Source organism: Mus caroli, chromosome 7, assembly GCF_900094665.2.
Source record: "Mus caroli chromosome 7, CAROLI_EIJ_v1.1, whole genome shotgun sequence".
Classification (NCBI taxonomy): domain Eukaryota; kingdom Metazoa; phylum Chordata; class Mammalia; order Rodentia; family Muridae; genus Mus; species Mus caroli.
Genome location: NC_034576.1, coordinates 129,609,496 through 129,630,876, shown reverse-complemented (window position 1 = coordinate 129,630,876; position 21,381 = coordinate 129,609,496). Strand labels below are relative to the sequence as shown.

The 21,381-nt window shown below is 48.6% G+C and overlaps 3 protein-coding genes across 6 annotated transcripts in view; 1 reads left to right on the top strand and 2 right to left on the bottom strand.

Annotated features, from left to right (window-relative positions):
- Rnf40 (ring finger protein 40) overlaps window positions 1-1,344 on the bottom strand; it is a 15,506-nt gene extending 14,162 nt beyond the window's left edge. The window contains exons 1-4 of one of the 2 annotated variants that reach the window (XM_021166323.1): window positions 1,231-1,344; window positions 914-1,117; window positions 347-514; window positions 128-269 (exon numbers count right to left, since the gene is read on the bottom strand). In XM_021166323.1, the coding sequence (XP_021021982.1) occupies window positions 128-269; window positions 347-514; window positions 914-1,045 (442 nt within the window). In that variant the 5' untranslated portion in view covers window positions 1,046-1,117; window positions 1,231-1,344. The remainder of the gene's footprint in view (window positions 1-127; window positions 270-346; window positions 515-913; window positions 1,118-1,230) is intronic. The other variant, XM_021166322.2, reaches the window with a different exon arrangement.
- Window positions 1,345-1,446: 102 nt separating this feature from the next.
- Ccdc189 (coiled-coil domain containing 189) lies at window positions 1,447-7,841 on the top strand. Its single transcript, XM_021168022.1, has 9 exons — window positions 1,447-2,152; window positions 2,435-2,466; window positions 3,137-3,202; window positions 3,587-3,756; window positions 4,502-4,572; window positions 4,758-4,874; window positions 4,967-5,027; window positions 5,106-5,198; window positions 6,635-7,841. The coding sequence occupies exons 1-9, from the start codon at window positions 1,952-1,954 to the stop codon at window positions 6,811-6,813; spliced, it is 990 nt and encodes a 329-aa protein (XP_021023681.1). The 5' UTR covers window positions 1,447-1,951; the 3' UTR covers window positions 6,814-7,841.
- Window positions 6,917-17,451, bottom strand: Phkg2 (phosphorylase kinase catalytic subunit gamma 2). Of its 3 annotated transcripts, XM_021168020.1 has the most exons (10): window positions 17,343-17,451; window positions 16,833-16,945; window positions 12,731-12,906; window positions 12,410-12,464; window positions 10,522-10,587; window positions 10,281-10,444; window positions 8,011-8,101; window positions 7,777-7,930; window positions 7,580-7,705; window positions 6,917-7,488 (listed from the first exon to the last, which is right to left on the bottom strand). In XM_021168020.1, the coding sequence occupies exons 2-10, from the start codon at window positions 16,925-16,927 to the stop codon at window positions 7,195-7,197; spliced, it is 1,221 nt and encodes a 406-aa protein (XP_021023679.1). In that variant the 5' UTR covers window positions 16,928-16,945; window positions 17,343-17,451; the 3' UTR covers window positions 6,917-7,194. The 3 variants fall into 3 exon arrangements, with proteins under 3 accessions (XP_021023679.1, XP_021023680.1, XP_029335232.1); XM_021168021.2 differs by lacking the exons at window positions 12,410-12,464; window positions 12,731-12,906 and having other exon boundaries at window positions 7,179-7,488; window positions 17,343-17,431; XM_029479372.1 differs by lacking the exons at window positions 16,833-16,945; window positions 17,343-17,451 and having other exon boundaries at window positions 7,179-7,488; window positions 12,795-12,875.
- Window positions 17,452-21,381: the final 3,930 nt, after the last annotated feature.

Genomic DNA, 21,381 nt, shown 5'->3' with positions numbered 1-21,381 from the left:
AAGAGTTTCACTATGTAGCCATGGCCAGCGGTGCCACCAACTTCTGCTTCCCAAGTGCCAGGCATTTCAGTAGCCTCCTCCTCAAAACCTTTCTGAGAACATAAGCTCCCCAGGGCCCTGGTCCTACCCCTCAGATCTGACGTCCCCGGGTCTGTTCGAGGGATCACATCACGGGTTAGGCTCTCTTGGCACCCAGGCACCTCTGTCCCTGAGGACAGCTCCCTCTGGTTCTCGTAGCACTGGAGAAGGGCTTCCACAGTTTCATCCAGCTGAAAGAAGAAAGAACAAGAGGTTATGAATGCCTCAGGGCTTCTCCCAGTAGGGCGCTCGCTCTTCAGGCATCCACCTGGGCCCAGTAGCGGTTGACGATGAGGAGTGTGGCATCGTCGGTGGCCTGCCTCTTCTCCAGTTTCTCAATTCTCTCCCGGAGCTCATCCTCGCAGGCTTGCCGCTGCTCCAACCGCTCCGCCAGCTTCTTGTTCTTGAACTGCAGTACCTTGGAATCCATCTCCTCCTACCAGAAGGGAAAGGAGGCAGAGTGTCGGGGCAAGACCCTGAACCATCACTGACACACAATAGGACGAGGATTAGACTGAAAGGGGAGAGGTATATAGCAAGGCTCAGACACTTGCAAAGAGAATATGCTAGTCATGAGAACTTCACATTCCGTTTCTGCCCCTACCTGTTTCGAACTCAGAAGCATCTGACAAATCACAAAGGACTTACGGGAACATATGTGCGCAGAAGTAAAAGGCGAGAAGTTGTTCTCTGATCACACTCACGCCGTTGGCACACCCACGCCGTTGGCACACCCACCCTCACCACCCGTTTTGTGTATATACACACGTGCACACACAAGATTCCGAACACTTTGGGCGGAGGCCAAATGTGACTTTCGCAAAAGCCCACCAACCGTGGAAGAAATGCCCCCGAGACGAATGGGTTCGATTAGAGTGGTCGTGGTCTTCTCCTCGCGGTTCATCTTCTTCTCTGGGGGTCCTGAGCCCCCGTCGCCGGCGGCGCGCTTGTTGCTGAGGCCAGACATAGCGGCGGTGGCGGAGGGGCAACTCAGGGCTCTCCGGGGCTGGCAGGCGGGTGGAGGCGGCACTTCCGTCACCTGCAGAAAACCGAGAGCTGAGCGGTGGATGCGTCTGGAGCTCCGCAGTCCTGAGCGTCCCCCTGGACAAATCTCCCGGACCCCGCCCCCGCCGGCCGAGGGTCCGCACTTACCGTAGGGTCAGCCAAGCGCCACCATCTTGGATTTCACCGGACGTCACCGGCCGCCAGACGCACAGCGCAGGCGTCAGAGCGGCTCCGGATGTGGCGAAACTTATTTCCTGTTTCTATTGGTAGCTCTTGGTTCCTCCTCTCGAGTCTTTTAGTCCCACCCCTCCAGCCCCGCGACGGACTGTATTTCTCTTAATGATTGGCCAGCAGGCGGTTCCCATAGTTACTGACCCCGCAGTTGCACTAGGAGATGGAGAGGTGGAGCCTTTGCTGCTGTTCGGGGGTACTCGGTACACGACCCCTTGTAACTCCAGATCCAGAGGATCCGTCATCCTCTTCTGGCCTCCGCGGAGCCCTCCCGAACATCCTGTACATATGTGCGCACACGCACGCACAAACACACACAAATCGTTTAAAATTAAATCTTTAAAAAGACCTACCCTCAAAAGCACCCTTGCAAGCAACTTCTAAGAGGCACGTGCAACACGTTACGCATGCGCTCTATCTTTTCAATGATTGGCGTGGGCTTGTACTTTCTACTTTCCTTAACAACGGTCACCGGGGAGACAAGTTGGGAAGACGCCCTCTGCGGATTGGCTGCCTCTCGCTTCACCGCCTCTGAAGAAACACTAGAAGGGGCAGGGCCGGGCTTTGCAGTGGGAGAGCTGGCTGTCCCAGAGCCCAGGCTGGAGAGCCCTTGACCGAGGCTAAGAAGGACGAAGAGATGATTACCCCCAGTTCCAGCCAGAGCCTGGGAATGAAGTCGGAACAATCTCCCAAACTGCAGGAGGAACTGGACAGGAGTCCCAGCTCGGTGGACGGCTCGGCCCTAAGGAACGGAACAGACATGCAGACCGAGTCGCCTGCAGAAGCCACTAGTAGCCCTGTGGAAGTGGCTGAAGATTCTGGAGCCAACTTGTTCCCGGTGAGGGCGGGGCAGAGTGGTCCTCTACTGAATACTTAGGTTTCCCAAAAAAGGCGCCGCCAGTCATTACGTTTATCAACATTAGGGAATTTCCTGGAGTTGCCTTGATTGTAAATAGGCTGCTAAATAGTATTTCGAGCCCACCGAAGACCGGTTTTACCTATTTTGCTATAGTTAAAATTATAGCACACTTAGACCTGCTAGAAATTCATGAGGTACTAGGGACTAGGGGATATATACTGTCGTTTTCTATTCGTCCCATAATCTGTCTTCTCTCCACAGCCACCACTACCCCAGCCCCGGATCTGTATGTGGTGAGTGTGGAGAGCCCAGGGGAAAAGTTACACTTCTCATTTGTATTACTCCTGTAAGGTGTCCTCAACAGTCCTGTCCAGCCAGGGCTCTCCAATTTTACAAAGATGAGACTGAGAAGTCACCAGCGTTCCAGGTGCCTCAGTGTAAAGTGGCGGTGTGAGAAGGGAGGCAAAGGCAAGAATGTACACAGGGTACCACAGCTGCAATGATGGAGCACTGTGCGCACCGGTGCCAAGGCCTGGGGGACTTCATCAAGGTCACACACAGCAAGACAAGTTGCTTGTTTTTTGGGTTTTCAAGACATTGTTTCTCCTTGTAGCTTTGGCTATCCTGAAACTCACTCTGTAGACCAGGCTGGCCTCAAACTCAAGAGATCCATCTGCCTCTGCCTCACAGTGCTGGGATCAGTGCTGGGTACAGTGAGTGTACCACCACTACCTGGCACAACTCTTTTCTAATCAGTGGGTTTATAAATAAAAAAATCTGCTAAATCTACAGACTGGATTCTAGACCATGATGTTCCCTGTTGACAGTGAAATGACGTGCTAAAGTTTCCTTAGCAAGTTCGCCAAGTCTCAGCTCCTGATCCCCACTGAAGCTCTCCAAGTTGCAGCCCCATCGGGGAAGTTGTATGAGCCACCAGTGATTTGTCTCATCTTTTCCTGACAGGAAATACCTGGACATCCATTCTATGCACAGACTGGAGAAGGCAGCCACTGTGGAAAAGATGAGAGAGTATGGGTTTGAGTTGGGCGAGACAGAACTCTTGGGAGGGGAGACACAAGAAATGACAAACTTTAAAGTATAGAGTGAGTGTCAGGCAATGGAGGCGAGAAGAGGCTTGTGTTCAGGGCTGCAGAGGCAGCTCAGCCATTAACAGCAATGGCTGTTCTTCCAGAGGACCCAGGTTTGGTTCCCAGCATCCACATAGTCTGTAACTCCAGTTCCAGAGGATCCAATACCCTCTTCTGGCCTCCATGGGTACCAGAAAAGCATGTGTTGCACAAACATATACAGGCAAATTACCCATATAATAGAAATAAATCCTAAGGTGAGGTGGGGGGGGGGGCGGGCGAACCCCTGCTGTCTGTCACTCATGCCTCTTCCCCCCCACCCAAGGGTTCTTGCTGAGCTCTTGGAGCTTGGCTTTCCTGAGCAGAGCCTGCGGGATGCCATTATCTTGGACCTCTTCTCCCATGCACTCATCTTCTGCCGCCAGCAGGGCTTTTCACCAGAGCAGACATCAGCAGCCTGTGCCCTGCTCCAAGATCTTCACAAGGCCTGTGTTGGTGAGAGGGAGGCAGCCACCAAAAGGTTTGAGCCCTAGGAGAGGAGGCTGGGCTGGCAGAAGTGACTGTGGAGAACTAAAGTAGGGAGCCTGCAGTCTGGGAATTGTGTTCCACCATAGGTGGTATTACTGTACCACGTTTATCACCTTTGAGAGGTTCCCTTATTAAGAAATGAAACACATAGTACTAATATTATGGGTCTGTTCTGAGAAGTATCTAAATAGGGGGCTGGGGATATAGCCCACTTAATAGAGTGCTTGCCTAAGTACAAAATCCTGGGTTTACTTCCAACCCTGTGTACTCAGGTGAGGTGGCACATACCCATAATCCTAGCACTTAGGAAGTTTCCCAAGAGGCAGACGAGTCAGAAGTTCAAAGTTATCCTGGGCAACATGACACCCTGTCTCAACAACAAAGTACCTTCCTGATGATGCTGTGTATGGTAGATCAAGCCTGAGACACCTGCATTCAGGAGGCTGAGGCAGGAGCAATGCCACTGGTTTGAGGCCAACTTTAGTTCTATACGTTCCGACCAGAAAAAAAGGATCCTTCTGCGGGAAGGACCTTGTCTGTCTTTGAGTGCCTAGAAAAGTGTAGAGTGAGAATTTGGTATTTACTGAGTGAATTAACAGAACAGCCAGGACTTACTCCTAAGTCTGTCCCATTCTCAATCTCCGGCTCTAAAAGCAGAAGGACGAGATGGCGAGTAGGGAGGGCCTGACAGCTTCACCTTGTTTCCCTCCAGCTACCCCTCTGGGCAACGTGGAGGAGTGCTACCGCTACTTTACCAGCGTCCTCTTTTGTCATGGAATCAGGGTCAGTACCCAGAAATGAAGCCTTCACCCAACCACGGGGCCCAAATTCCTGTTCTCTTTCTCACCATCTTCCTCTGAAGGCCACCTGGGGCTTGTCCTGCTTCTAGGCAGCTGTGCTTTAGGCAGACTAGGGAGGTAGGCTTCCAGAGGTTGTCAGGGCACTTACCTCCCGGATTATCGTCACAGCGGCCCCCTTTCAGCATTGACCTCTTTAAAGAGGAGCAGCTGCTGGCCCTGGCTGACTACGTGGTCAACACCTACTTCCGCCACTTCAAGCTCTACAAATACGTCTTCACCCCACAGGTACTGTGCACAGGCGCTGAGTGGCCACCTGCCTCCCCCTTTCTCTTATGGCAGGGTGCTTCCTCTCAGCCTCTCTTCCCTTGTCTCCTCAGGTGCGACTGGACCTATCTCTGACTTACACGGGGTTACAGCCACTCACGCTCTGGCCAGAGGGTAAGATGGGTACAAGTGGGCCAGGCTGGGACTGGGCCAGGGCTGGAGCCAAGACCTCTTCCTGCTTCTGCTATGCAGAGAAAGAAAACGAGGAGATGATGGTGGAAGAGCAAGTAGCTACTCCACAGGAGGAAGAGCCAGAAACTGTGACGGAGCCAGAGCAACAGCCAAGTGAGGACTTGGAAGGGTTAAGGTGCCAGGAAATGGTTGGGCCTCCCTGAGCCTTGATCCCTCCCACCTCACCTCCCGCCACCACCATTTTTGTCTTGTAGTGCTGGGGAGTGAGATTAGAGCCTTGTGCAGCAGTGTTCAATCATTCAGCAGGACAGCCTCAATAACCCACCCACTTTTTTGAGACAGGGTCTCTCTATGTAGTCCTGCCTCACCTGGCACTTGCTATGTAGACCAGGCTGGCCTCAAATTCCTAGAGGTCTTCCTGCCTCTGCCTCTTAAATGCTGAGCCATCTCTCCAGCCCTTGTTTTTAGACACAATGACAATGCGTATGAAGGTCAGAGGATCTTTGGAGTCCTGTCTCCTTTCAGCTTTCTGTGGGTTCTGAGGGCCAGTCAGGTTGGCAGGCTTACACAGCAAGCTCCTTTACCCACTGAACCATCCTGCCAAACCTTGTTTTATTTATTTTTATATATATTTTTTAAGATTTATTTATTTATTATATGTAAGTACACTGTAGCTGTCTTCAGACACTCCAGAAGAGGGCGCCAGATCTTGTTACGGATGGTTGTGAGCCACCATGTGGTTGCTGGGATTAGAACTCTGGACCTTCGGAAGAGCAGTCGGGTGCTCTTACCCACTGAGCCATCTCACCAGCCCCCTTGTTTTATTTTTTTTGGAACAAGGTCTTACTGTGTAGCCCAGGCTGGCTTTGAACTCAAGATGCCTCTGTCTAGCTCCTGAGTGATGGGGTTATAGAAGTCCCACCATACCCAGCCCAGGACTTAGTTTTAGTTCCAGTGGCCCCTGTAATTTTTGAGCTTTATTTTTTGTTTTTATTTTCTCTATCTGGGAGTTCTGCTTCCATGTATGTGTATCTGTGCATCTGTGCATCACATGTCAGTGCCCACAGAGGTCACAAGAGGGCAGTGGAACTGGAGTTACAGAGCCACCACATGGCTGTAGAGAATTGTACCCAGATCCTTGGCAAGAGCAGTCAGTGTCTTTAACCACTGAGCCATGGTGCTGGGGCCTCTGGGGTGTTGCTATGTGTAGAACAGGTGGCCACAGAAAGCAAATGATGGGAGGGTGGTTTTCAAAAACAAGCACAGTTTGGTGATACTAGACCCCAGGATGCCCAGTGTTAGACATGCATATTAACTCAATCCTACTATCAAGGGATCATTACCATCCATGTTTTTTACACACACACACACACACACAGAGCTGATGCATGCGCTTAGTAATCTGCCCGATGTCAGACGAAAGTGCAGTTAGAATGTGAATACAGAAAGTGCAGTCCGGCCACACTGCCCAACTGTCTGCCTCAGAGGAAATGGCTGACAGTTCCTAAATTGAAGCAGCATTAGCAGCGTTCCCCTCTGTGCAGCTCGCTCCCAGACAACCCTTGTCCTGCCTCTCCCCTCTCCTGTAGGTGAGGTGTGTATCCTCCAGACCTACATCAAGTCCCAGCTGAGCAAGGAGTTGAGGCAGCTCCAGCAGCTGGTGGAGGAGCGGCTCAAGGAGAGCGAGGAAAGGCTGAGCAGTAAACTGGCTGCACTGGAGCGGCCATTCCAGACACCTCCCAGCAAAGGCAAGACCAAGACCAAGTGATCCCAGCATCTTCCCCAATAAAGACCTGGGCCTCAGTGTCCCATCCCCCACCTTCACGAGCACATTCTGGGTTTCCCCGTGAAACTAGACAGCAGACATGGCACTGGCTCTCCCAGGCTTGTGGCAGGTTTTATTTCAGATGCAGCGCAGGTGGCGATAGCTAGGCCAGGCACAACCCTGGAAGAGGCTCCCTTCCATCTCTGCCCTGATCTCCAAGTCCAGAGTAGTAGGGGTAAAGGGCTGGTTTCTGTGACAAGCAGCATTCTCAGTTGTAGGCTTGGCAAGGCAGGGCTAAGGTCTGAGTCCCAAACAGTTGGAATAATAGAAAAAAAAATGTCCTCCTGGAGAGTCCTTCTTTCTGGCTTGCCCAGGGATAAGGCCCTAGCTCCGTACCAGTGTAGCCTCATCCTCTGTGATAGCACCGGAGTCTCCTTCGAGTTCAGTGGCAGCAATGGGGAACAGCCTAGGAGGCTGGTGCTGGAAAAGGGCTGCCCGGTTCTGCTGCTCACCCTTCTTTACCCAGTGCCCATAGAGCCGGAAGGCACAGTTGTCGATGAGACGCCGTACTGGCCGCAGTGCATAGGGGTCTCTCAATAGTGCATTCTTAGTTAGTGGCCGTAAACGGTGACTGCTTAAGGCCACTCGTCCGGCAGCCAGTATTGTCCACACTGCCACCTGGGAAAGGGACAGTATTAGCCCCAGTAAAACGCCCAGCACAGGGAAGAGGACAAGGCCTGGGTACAGACCCTGCTACTCTCAGGCTTACCCGGAACCGCTGGCGAGGCGTGAGGTTCCAAGGTTGGCTGCCTTCACAGCGCTCAAAGAAGGGGTGCTGCAGGGCTTGCTCAGCTGTCAGGCGCGCTTCAGGATCCACCTGCAGCAGCTTGGAGATCTAGAGAAACTTTATAGCATGAGGGTCACATCTTGGGTCTTCCATAGTATTGTTTCATGGCCCCTACTCACCAGGTCTTTGACGGTGTTTGAACGATCATCCCACTCAGGTGAAGTAAACTGATATTGGCCTTCCATGATCATGCGTAGCATCAGGATTTGCCGCCGGTGCCAGAATGGTGGTGAGCCAGCCAGAAGTGTGAACAGGATCACCCCACAAGCCCAGCTGAGAATGAGACAATGGTCAGACTGGCATAGGCAACAAGAAAGGATGACACGGAAGGGGAAGGCATCACAGAGACTTACAGATCGACTTCCTTGCCGTAGCCTGGGTGGGTTTCATCCATGGAGCATTTAAGGATCTCTGGTGCTAGATACCCTGGAGTCCCACACAGTTCTGGGGAGAGAGGTCAGAAGTTGGAGGGACTGTCGCTAGCATTCCCTGCCTGCAAAGCCTCAGCCCCCAAGCCTCTGCTGCAGACTCTAGATTGCATTAAGAACACAAGTGTACCCTTTTTGCTCCTGGGTTTCCTGCTGAGCCTCAGAGCAAGGGCATATCCCCAGCAAACCACCTTAAAATCCCACTAAAGCTCACATTGGCCTTCTTAGGAAAACCCAGTTTGGGAATGGCTTCAAAGTCTTACTCAATGACATCCTTTATCTCCCCCACCTTCAAGCCAAGCTACTCGTTCATCAAAACAACTTGTTTTACCACTATCTCACATACATAATATATGTGAAAAGCAAAATCCTTTTTTTCTAGGCAAGATCTCACTATGTAGCCTTGGATGGCTTGGAACTCATTATGTGGACCAGTGTAGCTTCAGACTCAAAAAAATCTGCCTGCCTCTGCTTCCTAAATGCTGGGATTAAAGGAGTGTGCCACCATGCCCAGCACAAACCTGGAATTGCTTAAGAACATACTGGGGTAGTCCCTGTTAGACCCTTCTTAGGGTTTGGTCTAATTATGATCTACATGATCTATGCAGGTCTACACAGCTAGTTCCAGTACAGACATGCAGAGACAAAGCGAAAAAAATCCCTCCACAATAACCCTTCCATGATTCCCTCTCAAGGCATCAGAATCGTGTCCAGGTGCCTATGGCTCAGGTTCCTCTGTCACTTGACAACGATCTGTATTTTTAGTTTCTTGTACTTCCAAGAGGACTCAATAAGCCTAAATTGAAAAAGACTTTTGGGGGCTGGAGAGATGGCTCAGCGGTTAAGAGCACTGACTGCTCTTCTGAAGGTCCTCAGTTCAAATCCCAGCAACCACATGGTGGCTCACAACCATCTGTAATGGGATGTGATTCCCTCTTCTGGAGTGTCTGAAGACAGCTACAGTGTCTTAATATAATAAAAAAAATCTTAAAAAGAAAAAAAGAAAAAGGAAAAGACTTCACTATCTAGCACATATCAAGAGTCAGGAGGGAGATGGACCTTTCCCAAGCTCATTACCTTCCGGGAAGTAGGTAAGAAGTGAGTGTTAACTCATGGGAAAATAGAAAAACAAAGCTTAAAGTGAACCCCAAATCACTCAAGAAAGGTGAAGCAGGCAGGGCAAAGGTATTCCAAAAAGATGTGTATGTGAAAGCCAGAAGGGAGATGACACACAGTGTCCTCAGGGCCCCCCAGAACCCACAGGTTAACAAGAGACTCTACAGTTCAAGTTCAAACTCTGGGCACCTAATCATAAAACAGAGACACTGATACTATTTTCTATTGAGAAATACTGTTAGGGAAATAAGCCACAGCATAGACATCCGGTGTGACATTTGTCTCATGATAAATACCCATTATTTGTTTGCTACTAGTATATGCAGTATAAAACTATAAAGGACAAGATAGCTTATGAATAGCTGTTGGGACTCCTCCACCTGAATATGCTCAAAGTTTCCCATCTGCACTAGAAGTGTATGTGTGTGTGTGTGATGCATGTGTAGGCTCAAGGCTGTGGTTGACCGTCTTCCTCAATTGCTTTCTCCTTTACGTATTTAGGTAAGACTTCTCACTTGAGCCCAAAGCCCCACTGATCTGGAAGAGTCGAATACCAGCTTATTCCGAGAATCCCCTCTCTGCTCCATACATACTGGGGTTTCATGGTTGCTTCGATCTCAACTCTGCTCCTCTAACTTGCAGGGCAACGACTTTACCAACTGGGCCATCTTGCCAGTCCCAGAAATTCTTCTTGTTATTACAAATGAATCATATCAGGATCCTCTGTAGTGTGTGAAGCACTACAGAGAGGTCTTGTTTTATCCATACTTCAAACTGCTGGCCCTACCTACTCCCTCTTTCCTCCCAGAACAAAGCCCAGATCTGCAGGCTCCTCCTCTGCATCCCTCAGGTTCATCAAGGATCCCTTCCTCTGGCCTCCCTGGCATGGCCTCTGCACACAGCTCATTCCCTCAGGTGAAGACGTGCACTGAGTTGCACAAAGCCTTTGCATCAAGAGTACCTCAGCAGTGAGCAGTCACTTTCGTTTCCTTGGTACCAGGGACTCAGTTCTCGACCTGGCCAGGCAACCTCAAGTTTGAGCCTGCTTCCCTCCCTCTGAAGAGATCTGATCTCCTCACCTCGAAGCTTCTCGCCAGCTTCCAAATGGCAGGAGAACCCAAAATCTGAAAGGCGTATCTGCATATTGTCATCTAGGAGAATATTCTCAGGCTTCAGGTCTCGATGTACAATGTTGTTGGCATGGAGAAAGCTCACTGCTTCCAGTAGAGACCTCATGATGGACCTGGGTGAGGCAGACGTTTCTGTTTCTCCCTGTACCATCCCCCTGGGCATCTCAAGGGCATCAGGGTCTACCAGTACCTGGTTTCCTTTTCTGAGAGGGCCACTTTCTCCGTGAGATAGTCAAACAGCTCTCCTTTCCGCATCCTAAGGGATTGGGGGAGGGGGAGAAGAGCAGATGCACTACTGGAGGCTGAGAAGGCAGGAAGGCCAGCAGCAGGAGCAGCTTGAGAGAGAGCACTCCAGGAGTGAAGGAGTGAACTAGATTCCAGGGGCATTTTGACACAGCGTTGGTGGTTGAAATATCACTTTTATTACGAATAGCAACTTCTTGTGTAAGTCACAGGAGGCCTTTCTTGTCTGAGAGCAGCTACAGCTGCAAAAGGCTTCTTAAAGTCAGTATTAGAATATGGGCCAAAAGTTCAAATAACAGTTACAAAAAGGTAGAATAAAAGATTTTGGAATTTGCTTATTTTATCACCCTTTAAAATTGAGGTTATGGCCTGGTGGTGGTGGTGGTGTAAACCTTTAATCCTAGCATTCAGGAGGCAGAGGCAGGTGGACTTCTGTGAGCTCAAGGCCAACCTGGTCTACAGAATGAGTTCCAGGACAGCTGGGGCTACACAGAGAAAACCTCTGAAACAAAGAAACAAACAAAAACCCCCAAAAAACAACAAAACCGAGCTTCCAGCAGGGTGGTGGCGCACGCCTTTAATCCCAGCACGCCTTTAATCCCAGCACTCGGGAGGCAGAGACAGGCGGATCTTTAAGTTAAAGACCAGACCAGCCGGGCCTACAATGCCAGATTCTGTTTCAAAAAAACACACATACATAAATAAACAAGTAATAAAACTGAGTATATTTACAATTCTAATCAGTACTCAAAACCAACTGTCACTGTCCTGCACAGTTGCAGGACAGTAAATACACATTTCCTATTTCCCCTCTGAATTTTGCAGAGAGCCATTTGATGGCTTCATGAAATTTTATTTTATTTTATTTTATTTTATTTTATTTTATTTTTTGGCTTTTCGAGACAGGGTTTCTCTGTATAGCTCTGGCTGTCCTGGAACTCACTTTGTAGACCAGGCTGGCCTCGACCTCAGAAATCCGCCTGCCTCTGCCTCCCGAGTGCTGGGATTAAAGGCGTGCGCCACCACGCCCGGCTGAAATTTTATTTTTGAATAATTCAAATTATTCCTTCCTTTCTCAGATACAGGGTTCTGATACAAAGCCCAGGCTAGCCCTGAATTGGTAATCCTCCTGGGCTCAGTCTCTGGAGTAGTGGGATTATAGGCATCATGATAAATCACTCTTGAAATACACTTGCAACTAGTGTGCACTCCACCACGTTAACACAGAACCGCAGATTCAGATAAACCAAAGGAAAAGAACCAGTAGGCACAGGGACAGCAGAGCAGTGTGCTAAGTAGGGAAAGACTCCCGAGGAATGTTTTTTTTTTTTTTTTTTTTTTTTTTNTTTTTTTTTGTTTTTTCGAGACAGGGTTTCTCTGTGTAGCCCTGGCTGTCCTGGAACTCACTTTGTAGACCAGGCTGGCCTCGAACTCAGAAATCCGCCTGCCTCTGCCTCCCGAGTGCTGGGATTAAAGGCGTGCGCCACCACGCCCGGCTCCGAGGAATGTTTTAAGGAGTTAGCGCAGTGCTCAACACTTGGAGCCTAGTCTTCTCCCTCCTTCTCGTTTTATAACCAAGAGGGACTGGGACGGACCCTGCTGGTGTCTTGGCATTTGATTGATCGTTATTACTCTTGAAGTTTCTGCCTCAATAATGACACCTAAAGAGAAGGCCCATGCCTTGGACTTTCAGGGAAAAGAACAAGAGAGAGCCCTGGCAGGAGCAGAGCACGGTATAAACAGTGGTGGTCTGCCCACAAGCTGTAACCCTGTAACCCTGGGCCCACATGTGAAGGCAAGGAACAGAGTTCTCAGATGAGCAAGGTGATACTCACAGGTCAAACACCAGGAACATGAAGCTAGAAGACTCGTAGGAATCGATGAGAGTGACTGGGGAAAGAGGCAGAAAGGCAGAGAGAGATGGGAAGGAGCGGATACACCTTGCAGGTGCTTTTCCACCCACAGGCAGCACTAGGCTATAGTATACGGGGGAGGAAGGAGAATCAAGGAGGCTGCAGGGACCCAAAGACTGGCCTTGCTAGGGGGTAGAGAGAGCGAGGAAGAAGACCTAGGGGCAATTCTAGGGTGTGGGTCATGAATAGGGCCAGTAGGGATAGGGGGCTGTCAGCCAGCAGGAGCAGGGAATGCAGCCTCACTGATATGGGGGTGGCCAGCGACCTGGCGAAGAATGTGCATCTCTCGCCGTGTGGCATCCCGCACCTCCTCCAGCTGCTCAAGACTCAGCCGCTCAGCTGACACCTCCATGATCTTCACTGCAAACTCATCACCGGTAGCCCGATGGACACAGCGGCGGACCACAGAGCTCACTCCTCTAGCAGAATCAAATAATAGCCTAATCAGGCATCATCCCACACTCCCCCTCTCACCGGTTCTTCGTTTCCTCCCTCTCCTTCTTCAGTCTCCCTGCTTTGTTTGTTTGTTTTCTTCCAGACAGGGCCTCATTACATAGCTCTGGCTGTTCTGGAACTCAGGGAGATGCAATGGCCTCTGTTTCCTGAGTGCTGGGATTAAAGGCGTGAACCATCACTTCCTGTAAGACTGGGTGTTGCTGTGTAGTTCAGGCTGGCTCTGAACTCAAGATTACACGTGTGCACCACCACATTGGGCTTCTACATTCTTTCTTCCATACAGAATCGAGCCTTTGGACCACTATGCTTACCACATCAGACTCACATCTGGACAAGTACGATGACCTCAGACCCTAGCCTATCACTGCTTCACAATGTCTTCAGGCATGTGGGTACCAAGCAGCAAAGTACCACACAGAGCCCACAGAAACTCAGGTAGGTGACTTGAGTTGGATCCAGGGTCTGTCCTTCCCCATCTAAGCTGTGAACAAGGCTTTTCACAAGATCCCAGAATTTGCCCTTTGCAGGAAGTGGTAAGAAACCATCTAAGTCTCCATCCAAATCCCAAATCTCCCCGATAACTGAGTGTAAGAAAAGCCCAATAAATGTATATAGAGTGGATTCAGGGCCTCATGCGTGCTGGGAAGCGTTCTACCATTAAGCCATATTCCCAACCTCTAGTCATTCCTCACATTGTTAATACACTTCATTGGGAATCTTCTAATTTCAGGAAGTACAAAGGCTCAAGTCATAGAGGTCGGACTAAATGCTGCCCCCACCGATCCTGTCAGCCCCCCCCCCCCCAGGCATCTTTTACTGTAAGGGTGCTTACCCTTGAGGAATTAAGTCTTTCTAATAAGATTCTACATCATTTCAAAGGGAAATGCAAGTCTTAAGACTCAGTTTTTTTTTTTGTTTTTTTTTTTTCTGCTGACAGACTCCAGTGCTGTGTTCTCTGTGAACTCCTTAAAGGTCAGCCTTGGGCTGGGAGAATGGCTTGGGGGTGGTGTGCCTGCTGAGCCTGGGTTAACAAAGACAAAATATAGGACTGGGCTACAGCTCAATGGTAGGGTGCTTGATTAGTATGTAAGTCTCTGAGCTTAAACCCAGTCCCCAACAGAGGCAAGTGTGTCGGCCCGCGCCGGGAACTGTAACACTCACAAGGCTGAGACAGATGATTTTGAGACTCTGTCTCAAAAATACTAGATATGAATAAAAATAAATAAGTGGGCTTACCCAGGGCTCCATCCTTAGCCCTGTACATTTTCCTTCTGTATCTTCTGTATCTCTGTGACTTCAACCTCTAAGCCCAGATATTTCCCTTGTCAGATCCTGTTTTCCTGGACATCTTTCCTTATGGATCATAAAGACATTTTACATCTATCATGATGACTGTATTTTCTCCCACAACTAACTTCTCTCTGTATTTCCTTTTTTTTCCCTTCAGACACACCAGAAGAGGGCATTGTATTGAATCCCATTACAGATGGTTGTGAGCACCATGTGGTTGCTGGGATTTGAACTCAGGACCTCTGGAAGAGCAGTCAGTGCTCTTACCCGCTGAGCCATCTCTCTAGTCCCCCCTCTGTATTCCTGATCTGTTAATGCTGCTGCTGTTCACACTCCCAAGAGAAACAGCCCCGTTCCCCCCCAACCCGCCCCCGCCCCATTACCATGTACCCCCTCGCTCTAACCTACTTTGCAGGAAGCCTCAAAATCCAGTCCTGGGGCCTCAGCTGCCCCCCCCCCAATGCTTTCTCTCTCTCTCTCTTTTAAAGAATTTATTTATTATATCTAAGAACATTGTAGCTGTCTTTAGACACTAGAAGAGGGCATCATATGTCACTACTGATGGTTGTGAGCCACCATGTGGTTGCTCAGGACCTCCTGAAGAGCAGTCAGTGCTCTTACCCGCTGAGCCATCTCATCAGCCCCAAATGCTTTCTCTTTTAAGTTGCCTTGGTCATGGTGTTTCTCACAGCAATAGAACAGACACTGAGACACAGTGTGTCCCCTGGTGACCTGTATTGAATCCCAGAAGCTTTAAATATCTATGTGCAGCTGTCGCTGTATACTGTCTTTGAGCCTTAATTTCTCACCAGAATCCTGGTTCCAATTGCTTTCATGACATCTCCGTGTGGTATCTAAATGTGCCTGGCCAAATCTAATGCCAAACGCCTGCCTTTCTCAGACCTCAGAAGCAGCTCCTGGCAGCCTTCTAAAAGGGCATTCTTTCACTTTTCTTACTAGCTCACAGATGATGTCTCCCCCCCGGTCTTTTGTAGCTCTTCTAAGTGATTAGGAAATGGTGACATGACCCAGGAACCTCAGCCCCGTCCCTTCTCTACACTGTCCCTCCTTACTGCCCCTTTCTAAATGTTGATGCCTCCGCATTTATGGTCGTTATCCAGCTCTCCAGTTCCAGACTCAAACCCACTTGAAAGCATTATCCATCCACGGGGCATCTCAAACTTAGTATTTCCAAAACAAAACTCCTGACTAGTTCACTCCATTCCCCAATCTAATCCTTCCTCAAGTCTTCATTTCAGTAAATGGTATTCAGGTGCTCAAATAAAAACCTTAAAAGTCACCCTGTTTTCCCCTTCCTTATGATCAATATCCCATCTCCTCTGAAACCATCACTTGCACCTGCTTGCTTCTCTCCATCTCTGCAATCACCAGGAGTCCAAGTGTCACCATCACCAGCCCTTCCCTATCTCTATATAAAGGCCAGAAAGAGCTTTTTAAATTTCTAAGTGTTTTAAGTGCCACCACAAAAGTGTCCTAACACAATCCCCCAACTCACGCCAAATGCACAGCAGACTAGAAGGTGGGCTCTGCTTTTGCCCTCATTAATCCAAGTGCAGAGAGAAAGCTCCCTGCTCACAAGCACTCCACATCACGGTGCCACTCTGAAAGATCCTCATCATGGCCTAAAGCCCCATTTTCCTCACTTCCTTTCTAGTCTTTCCCCACTCTGTCTATGGTCTAGCCACTGCCTTGAGCCCTGCACTAACTGCCCCCTCTAAATGAGAAGACACCCCCACCCTCCCAGCCTATTCTCACACTTTATGTCCCAGCTCAAGGCCTCGGAGCTGAGAATGTGGCTCTGTCTCTTAGGATGGGGCCCTGAGTTTAATCCCCAGCACCATGAACAACCAAACAACCCNCCCCCCNNCCCCCCCCCCCCCGTCATTTTCTTAGAAGCCTCCTAAAGCCCCTCCTCTGTGGAGAACCCATTGATTGAATCCTCCTGCCTACTCTTTTTTTTTTTTTCCCTAACGCTCCTTTTGACCTTTATCTTCTTTTCATTATGTAAAGTAGAAACATTCCCAAGACAGAGACTTTACGGGTTCCTGTCCTGTCACTCCCTCACCCGGTGTTCTTGATGCTTAACACAACATAACCAATACACTATGGTTCTAAAACTAAACCATAAAGCATATGTGGTGGCTATCACAGTAGCAATCCCTGCTCCCCTCCCCGACAGGGTTTCTCTGTGTAGTCCTGGCTGTCCTTGAACTTCCTCTGTAAACCAGGCTGGTGTCGAACTCAACAGAGATCCATCTGCCTCTGCTGGGATCAAAAGCATGCACCACCACCGCCCAGCTCCAAGCATCTTTTATACAGACCCCTACTTCTCGAAGTAGATACCTTTGAAATGCTCACGTGACGGGTATTTTCTACCCTCCCATTGTCTGGAGCACAGTCACGTTTGTTGACAATATAGATGAATAGAGGAAAAAGTGCGGGTTAACTCCGAATACGAACCAAGTCACTGTTTTCCACTGTCCACTTCCTAACTATCCAGCCTTCAGAAGGAAGCCTTATTCCGGGCTGGGAGCTGACTACACTGGGCCTGTGTATGCTCCAGCTAAGGAAGGCTCACCTGCCAATGATGTCCTTAGGGTCGTACTTCTGGTAAAACTCTTTGGCCGCAGCCCAGTCTGGGAGTTCATCCTCCGGCCCCACGTCCAACGTCATTCTGAAGGATGTGGGGGCCTGGGAGGAGGAAACGGAGGGCAGTGAGGGCAAGGAGGCCCACAGGTTCTGAGAGGATGCACATCGTGGCTCCCGGGGGCGCAGCACCTGCGGCTGGGGCGCCAGGGTCCTGGGGGGTGGGGGTGGGGTAGGGGAAGGATCAGGACCGGGGAGACCACAACGAAGGGCCTAGGGGGGAGGGAGGGAAGCAGGGCAGGGAAGGGGATAGGGAAGGGCGGGAGGGGGGAAAGGTGGCTCGGAAGAAGGGGGAAATGGCACAAGTGCGGGCGGCTGTTACCGCGCAAGCGCACTTGGCATCCACTGGGAGGGGCGAGGGGGTCTCGAGCAGGATGACCCTTGCGAGCGGGGAGGGGGAAGGGGGGGGAAGAGGCTGGGGAGGGGGAGGGAACAGTCTAACCTGCGCAAAGACCCTCAGCTGCTTGGTTTACGTTTGTTCCTTTGCTTTAACCTGCAAGGCTCCCACAGCGACCTAAGGCTCCGCCCCCATCATTGCAGCCAATGGCCCCTGCTGCTTGAGGACTAGGGATTAGAAACCCTGCCGATTGGAAAATGGCAGTCCAATAAGAAGACGGGATTCCAGGGCAGACAAGGCCGTTGGCGCTAGAAGTCCCCAAAAGGTCTCCACCATGAGGAGGAGCCTGAAAAACAGCCAATCAAGATGTAGCACTTGCTTTTCTCTCGTGATGCTGCAGGTCTGTAAAGAGACACGGAAGTTAGGTTACCGGAAATGTGATATCTCCGCACTGCCTCACTGTGCCCTCGGACGAGGCCCTTTTAGTTTCCTTCTGGAATCCTCATTTATTATAGTAAGAGCCTGTTCCAAATTTCTTTTTTGTGGAAACCTGCGTGTAGACAAGTGTGGTCATGCACACTTAATCCCAGCACTAGGAGGCGAGACAGGCAGATAGATGTCGAGATGGAGGCCAGCATGGTCTACAAAGTGAGTTCCAGGACTGGCAGGGCTGTTTATACAGAGAAACTGTGTTTTGAGAAACACAACAAAACAAAATGCATATGCAGCTTGGCCGTTTGGTCCTGACTAGAGCTTTCAGGATAGTGTCCATCATCCTGGGGTCACAGACTCCTACCGTCTTGCTCCCAGACCCTCCTGCATTAAGTACAGGTTGTTAAGGTCCTGCCTAGAGTAATTCCAAAGCCAGATATATCCTAAAACCAAGGTTCTGGAGTAACAGCAAAGAAAAAAGCAAAATCCTCAAGGTTACAGTCCAGCAAAAGAGAAACGATAATTTTTTGTTTTTGTTTTTTAGACGTGTCTCACTATGTAGCCTTTGTTAGTCAGGAATTCGTTGTGTATCCCAGGCTGGGGTGGAACTCCCAAAGATCAGTCAGCTTGAGTGCTGGGATTTAAAGTTCAGGACGCCTAGATTACAGCATGATTTTCTAACAGCTTTTTCTATAAGGAAACCAAGTAATTTAGTGTTTTTGCTTTCTATCACTGTAGAGCCTTTCCTCGTCAAGCTTAACTTTTAACAACTTGCAAAAAAAGTTTTGAACTTTCCTAAGTAGGTTTGCTGTTGGTACACAGGGGATAATTATTCTGAAATTAGTCAAGATAAAGTATTCATATGATTAGGAACTGAAGAGTCTTCCTATGAGAATATGAAATCTGGAACTAGAGGAAGAACCCTACAGGTAAAATTAGGGCAATGGTGAAAAACAGATTAAAAATATAATTTTATATTTTCCAGGATTGATTTCTAAAAGGACCCCCAAAACAGAAGCTAGTATAAAGAGTCTAAATGCTGATTTCTATTGGTTGCAAACAAAGGAACCAGGGAATCTTTGGGAAATGACCAAGGACAATAATAATGAGCCAGGAATCACAACCTGGGCCTCCTGATGTTCCGTTCAACCCACAGACTTTAAGTAGGTGGGGTTTACTGCATGTTCATTATACTTGACTAGAACATATTTTAAAGATGACAGCAGGACTTGGGATACAGCTTAGCTATTGAATGCTTGCCCAGCAGGAACAAGGCCAAGCAGAACTCCAAGCGCTGGAAAAAAAAAAAAAAAAGGAGAGAGATGGGTATAAAAATTGAGAAAGCATATAAATTATTCACATGATGAATAAGGAGAAACAGTGATTTTCAGTGATGCAGCTGCTTTTGAGTCACTATGCTCCTGTATAAAACCAAATGAACTCAGGGCTTAGTGACCTTCTTTGGCCTTCAGCATGCCCTATTTGGGATGAAGACGTTCACATCTTTCCAGTAAAGTCAAACAAAGCAATTGGCATATGAACAGAGACCCACAAACCCAACAGTTAGCTGCGAGATGCGGTTCCATGTCCCTACTATGGGGACAAGACATATTTCTGAAATGGGTCTCAGTATAGCATCTGCAGGGGCAAGGACTGTCCGGATGATTACTGTGCCCCAGTGTGGTAGGGAATATTGTGCCACCTTGTTGTCCTGGCAGATGCATGTTCCCTGCAATGAATAAGAAGTGCAATCAAAGCTCAGAATTCTGAAAGAACAGCATTTTTGAGAGAGAAAACTTCAGGGTAATCCAGCTGTCATCTCATTTGTTGTAGGGTAGCATGTCTTCTTGCTGAATGGGGTCTGTCACAAGTATGGGAAAACTCTAAAATGGCTGATGGGCTAGAAAATGTTACACCCCTCAAATTATCGTGTTTGATGCGATGGTAAGTAGGCTGTGGTGGCAGTTCTGTGTCTTCTCTGTGAGTAGTAAGACATGGCCAAGGCTCAGAAGAACTTGTTCGCATAAAGAGGTATTACAAGGAGGCAAAGATAAGTAACTATTTCCTTCCATATTAGTTTCTGACTTGACAGGAACTGTGAGAAACTGGAGGATAATGTATGTATTGGCTTGCTATTTCTCAGAGCAAGCAAGATGGAAAAGAGTACAAACTAGTTCCTTATATTCTTCTTGAGTTCCAAAAACCTAAGGTTCATAGAACTTTGAAAGCAAAGAGGGAGAGAAGCAGAAGAGACTTCCTGACCTTTAATACAGAAAATGAGGAAAATCCATTAATTCAGCATATAGATGGGGGCACTTAGTAACAAGTCCAGTACAGACAAGTATAACCAGGGAAAACTACATCTGATCTGCTTGAATGGGAAATGACTTTTAAAATTACACGTTATATGTATGTGTGTACATGTATGCATGTCACGAGTGTGTGTGGTCAGCAGACATGTTGCAAGAGCTGGCTCCTTTGGCAATGTGGGTCTCAAGGATCAAAGTTAGGATGTCAGGTTTGATGATAGAAATGTTTACTCTGAGCTATTTTGTTGGCCCTGAAAAGATCCCCCCCTCCCGACAGGGTTTCTCTGCATAGCCCTGGCTGTCCTGGAACTCATTCTGTAGACCAGGCTGGCCTAGAACTCAGAAATCCTCCTGCCTCTGCCTCCCAAGTGCTGGGATTAAAGGTGTGCGCCATCACAGCCCAGCCTGAAAAGATTTTTAAGCGAGAAAGTTTCTCCTAATGTCCTGTTGGGAGGGGGAAAAAAAAAAGCTGTGGGACCCGGGGAATGGATGGAATGTGATTGTATAGTAGAAACTAAATAATATAAATTTGCATAACCTCAGGGAATAAAAGGAAAGGAATCCCTGGTGGATGAGTCCATATGAAACACCAGCTTGATTACCACTAGCTAAAGCTCTCTAAAGATCAGATTCTGGAGGACAACAGAAAAATGAGAGGCATTACTAGGACAATCATGCTTAGTGCCAAGTGTACTGGGCCTGGAAGGATGATTCTCACAGGATCATGAGAGAGAAACAAGTTAATTCAACAACCACCTCAGTAGCTTGCAGAACCTCACGGTGAGGCATGCAAATCAAGTTTATAAGGTGTAAAACAATCAAAGGGGAGGACAAAAAGGCAGAGAGGTCTGATCACTTAAAGGCCAGGGAACCTGAGCTTGGTGACATGTCTGTCAGTACACAGCAAGTGGAAGGAGGAGGTCAAGGCCATCCTTACTGACTAGTTAGTTCAAGGCCAGCTTGGAACACATGAACCCATTATAAAAAACGAAATACAGTCCAGTGGGCTTGCCACCAACACTGACAATGTGAGTCAATTCCTAGGTCCCATGTGGTATAAGAAAATCAATTCCTGAACACTGTCCTCTTATTTCTGTGTGCATGCTGTACTGGAACCCTCCCCATGCCACTTACAAAATCAATAAAAATGGGAATTAGAGAGATGAACAAGTGGTTAAGACACTGGCTGCTCTGGTTTGGTTCCCAGCACCCACATAGTGGCTTACAATAATCTATAACTTCAGTTCCAGGTGATGTAACAACCTCTTTGACCATCCTTGACATTAATCAAGCATGTGGCATACATATTACAATGCAGGCAAAATTTAATAATTTAATTAAAAATTTAAAGTCCATCTGTAATAAAAAAAAATTAGAACAAAAAACCTGAGACAAATGTGGCA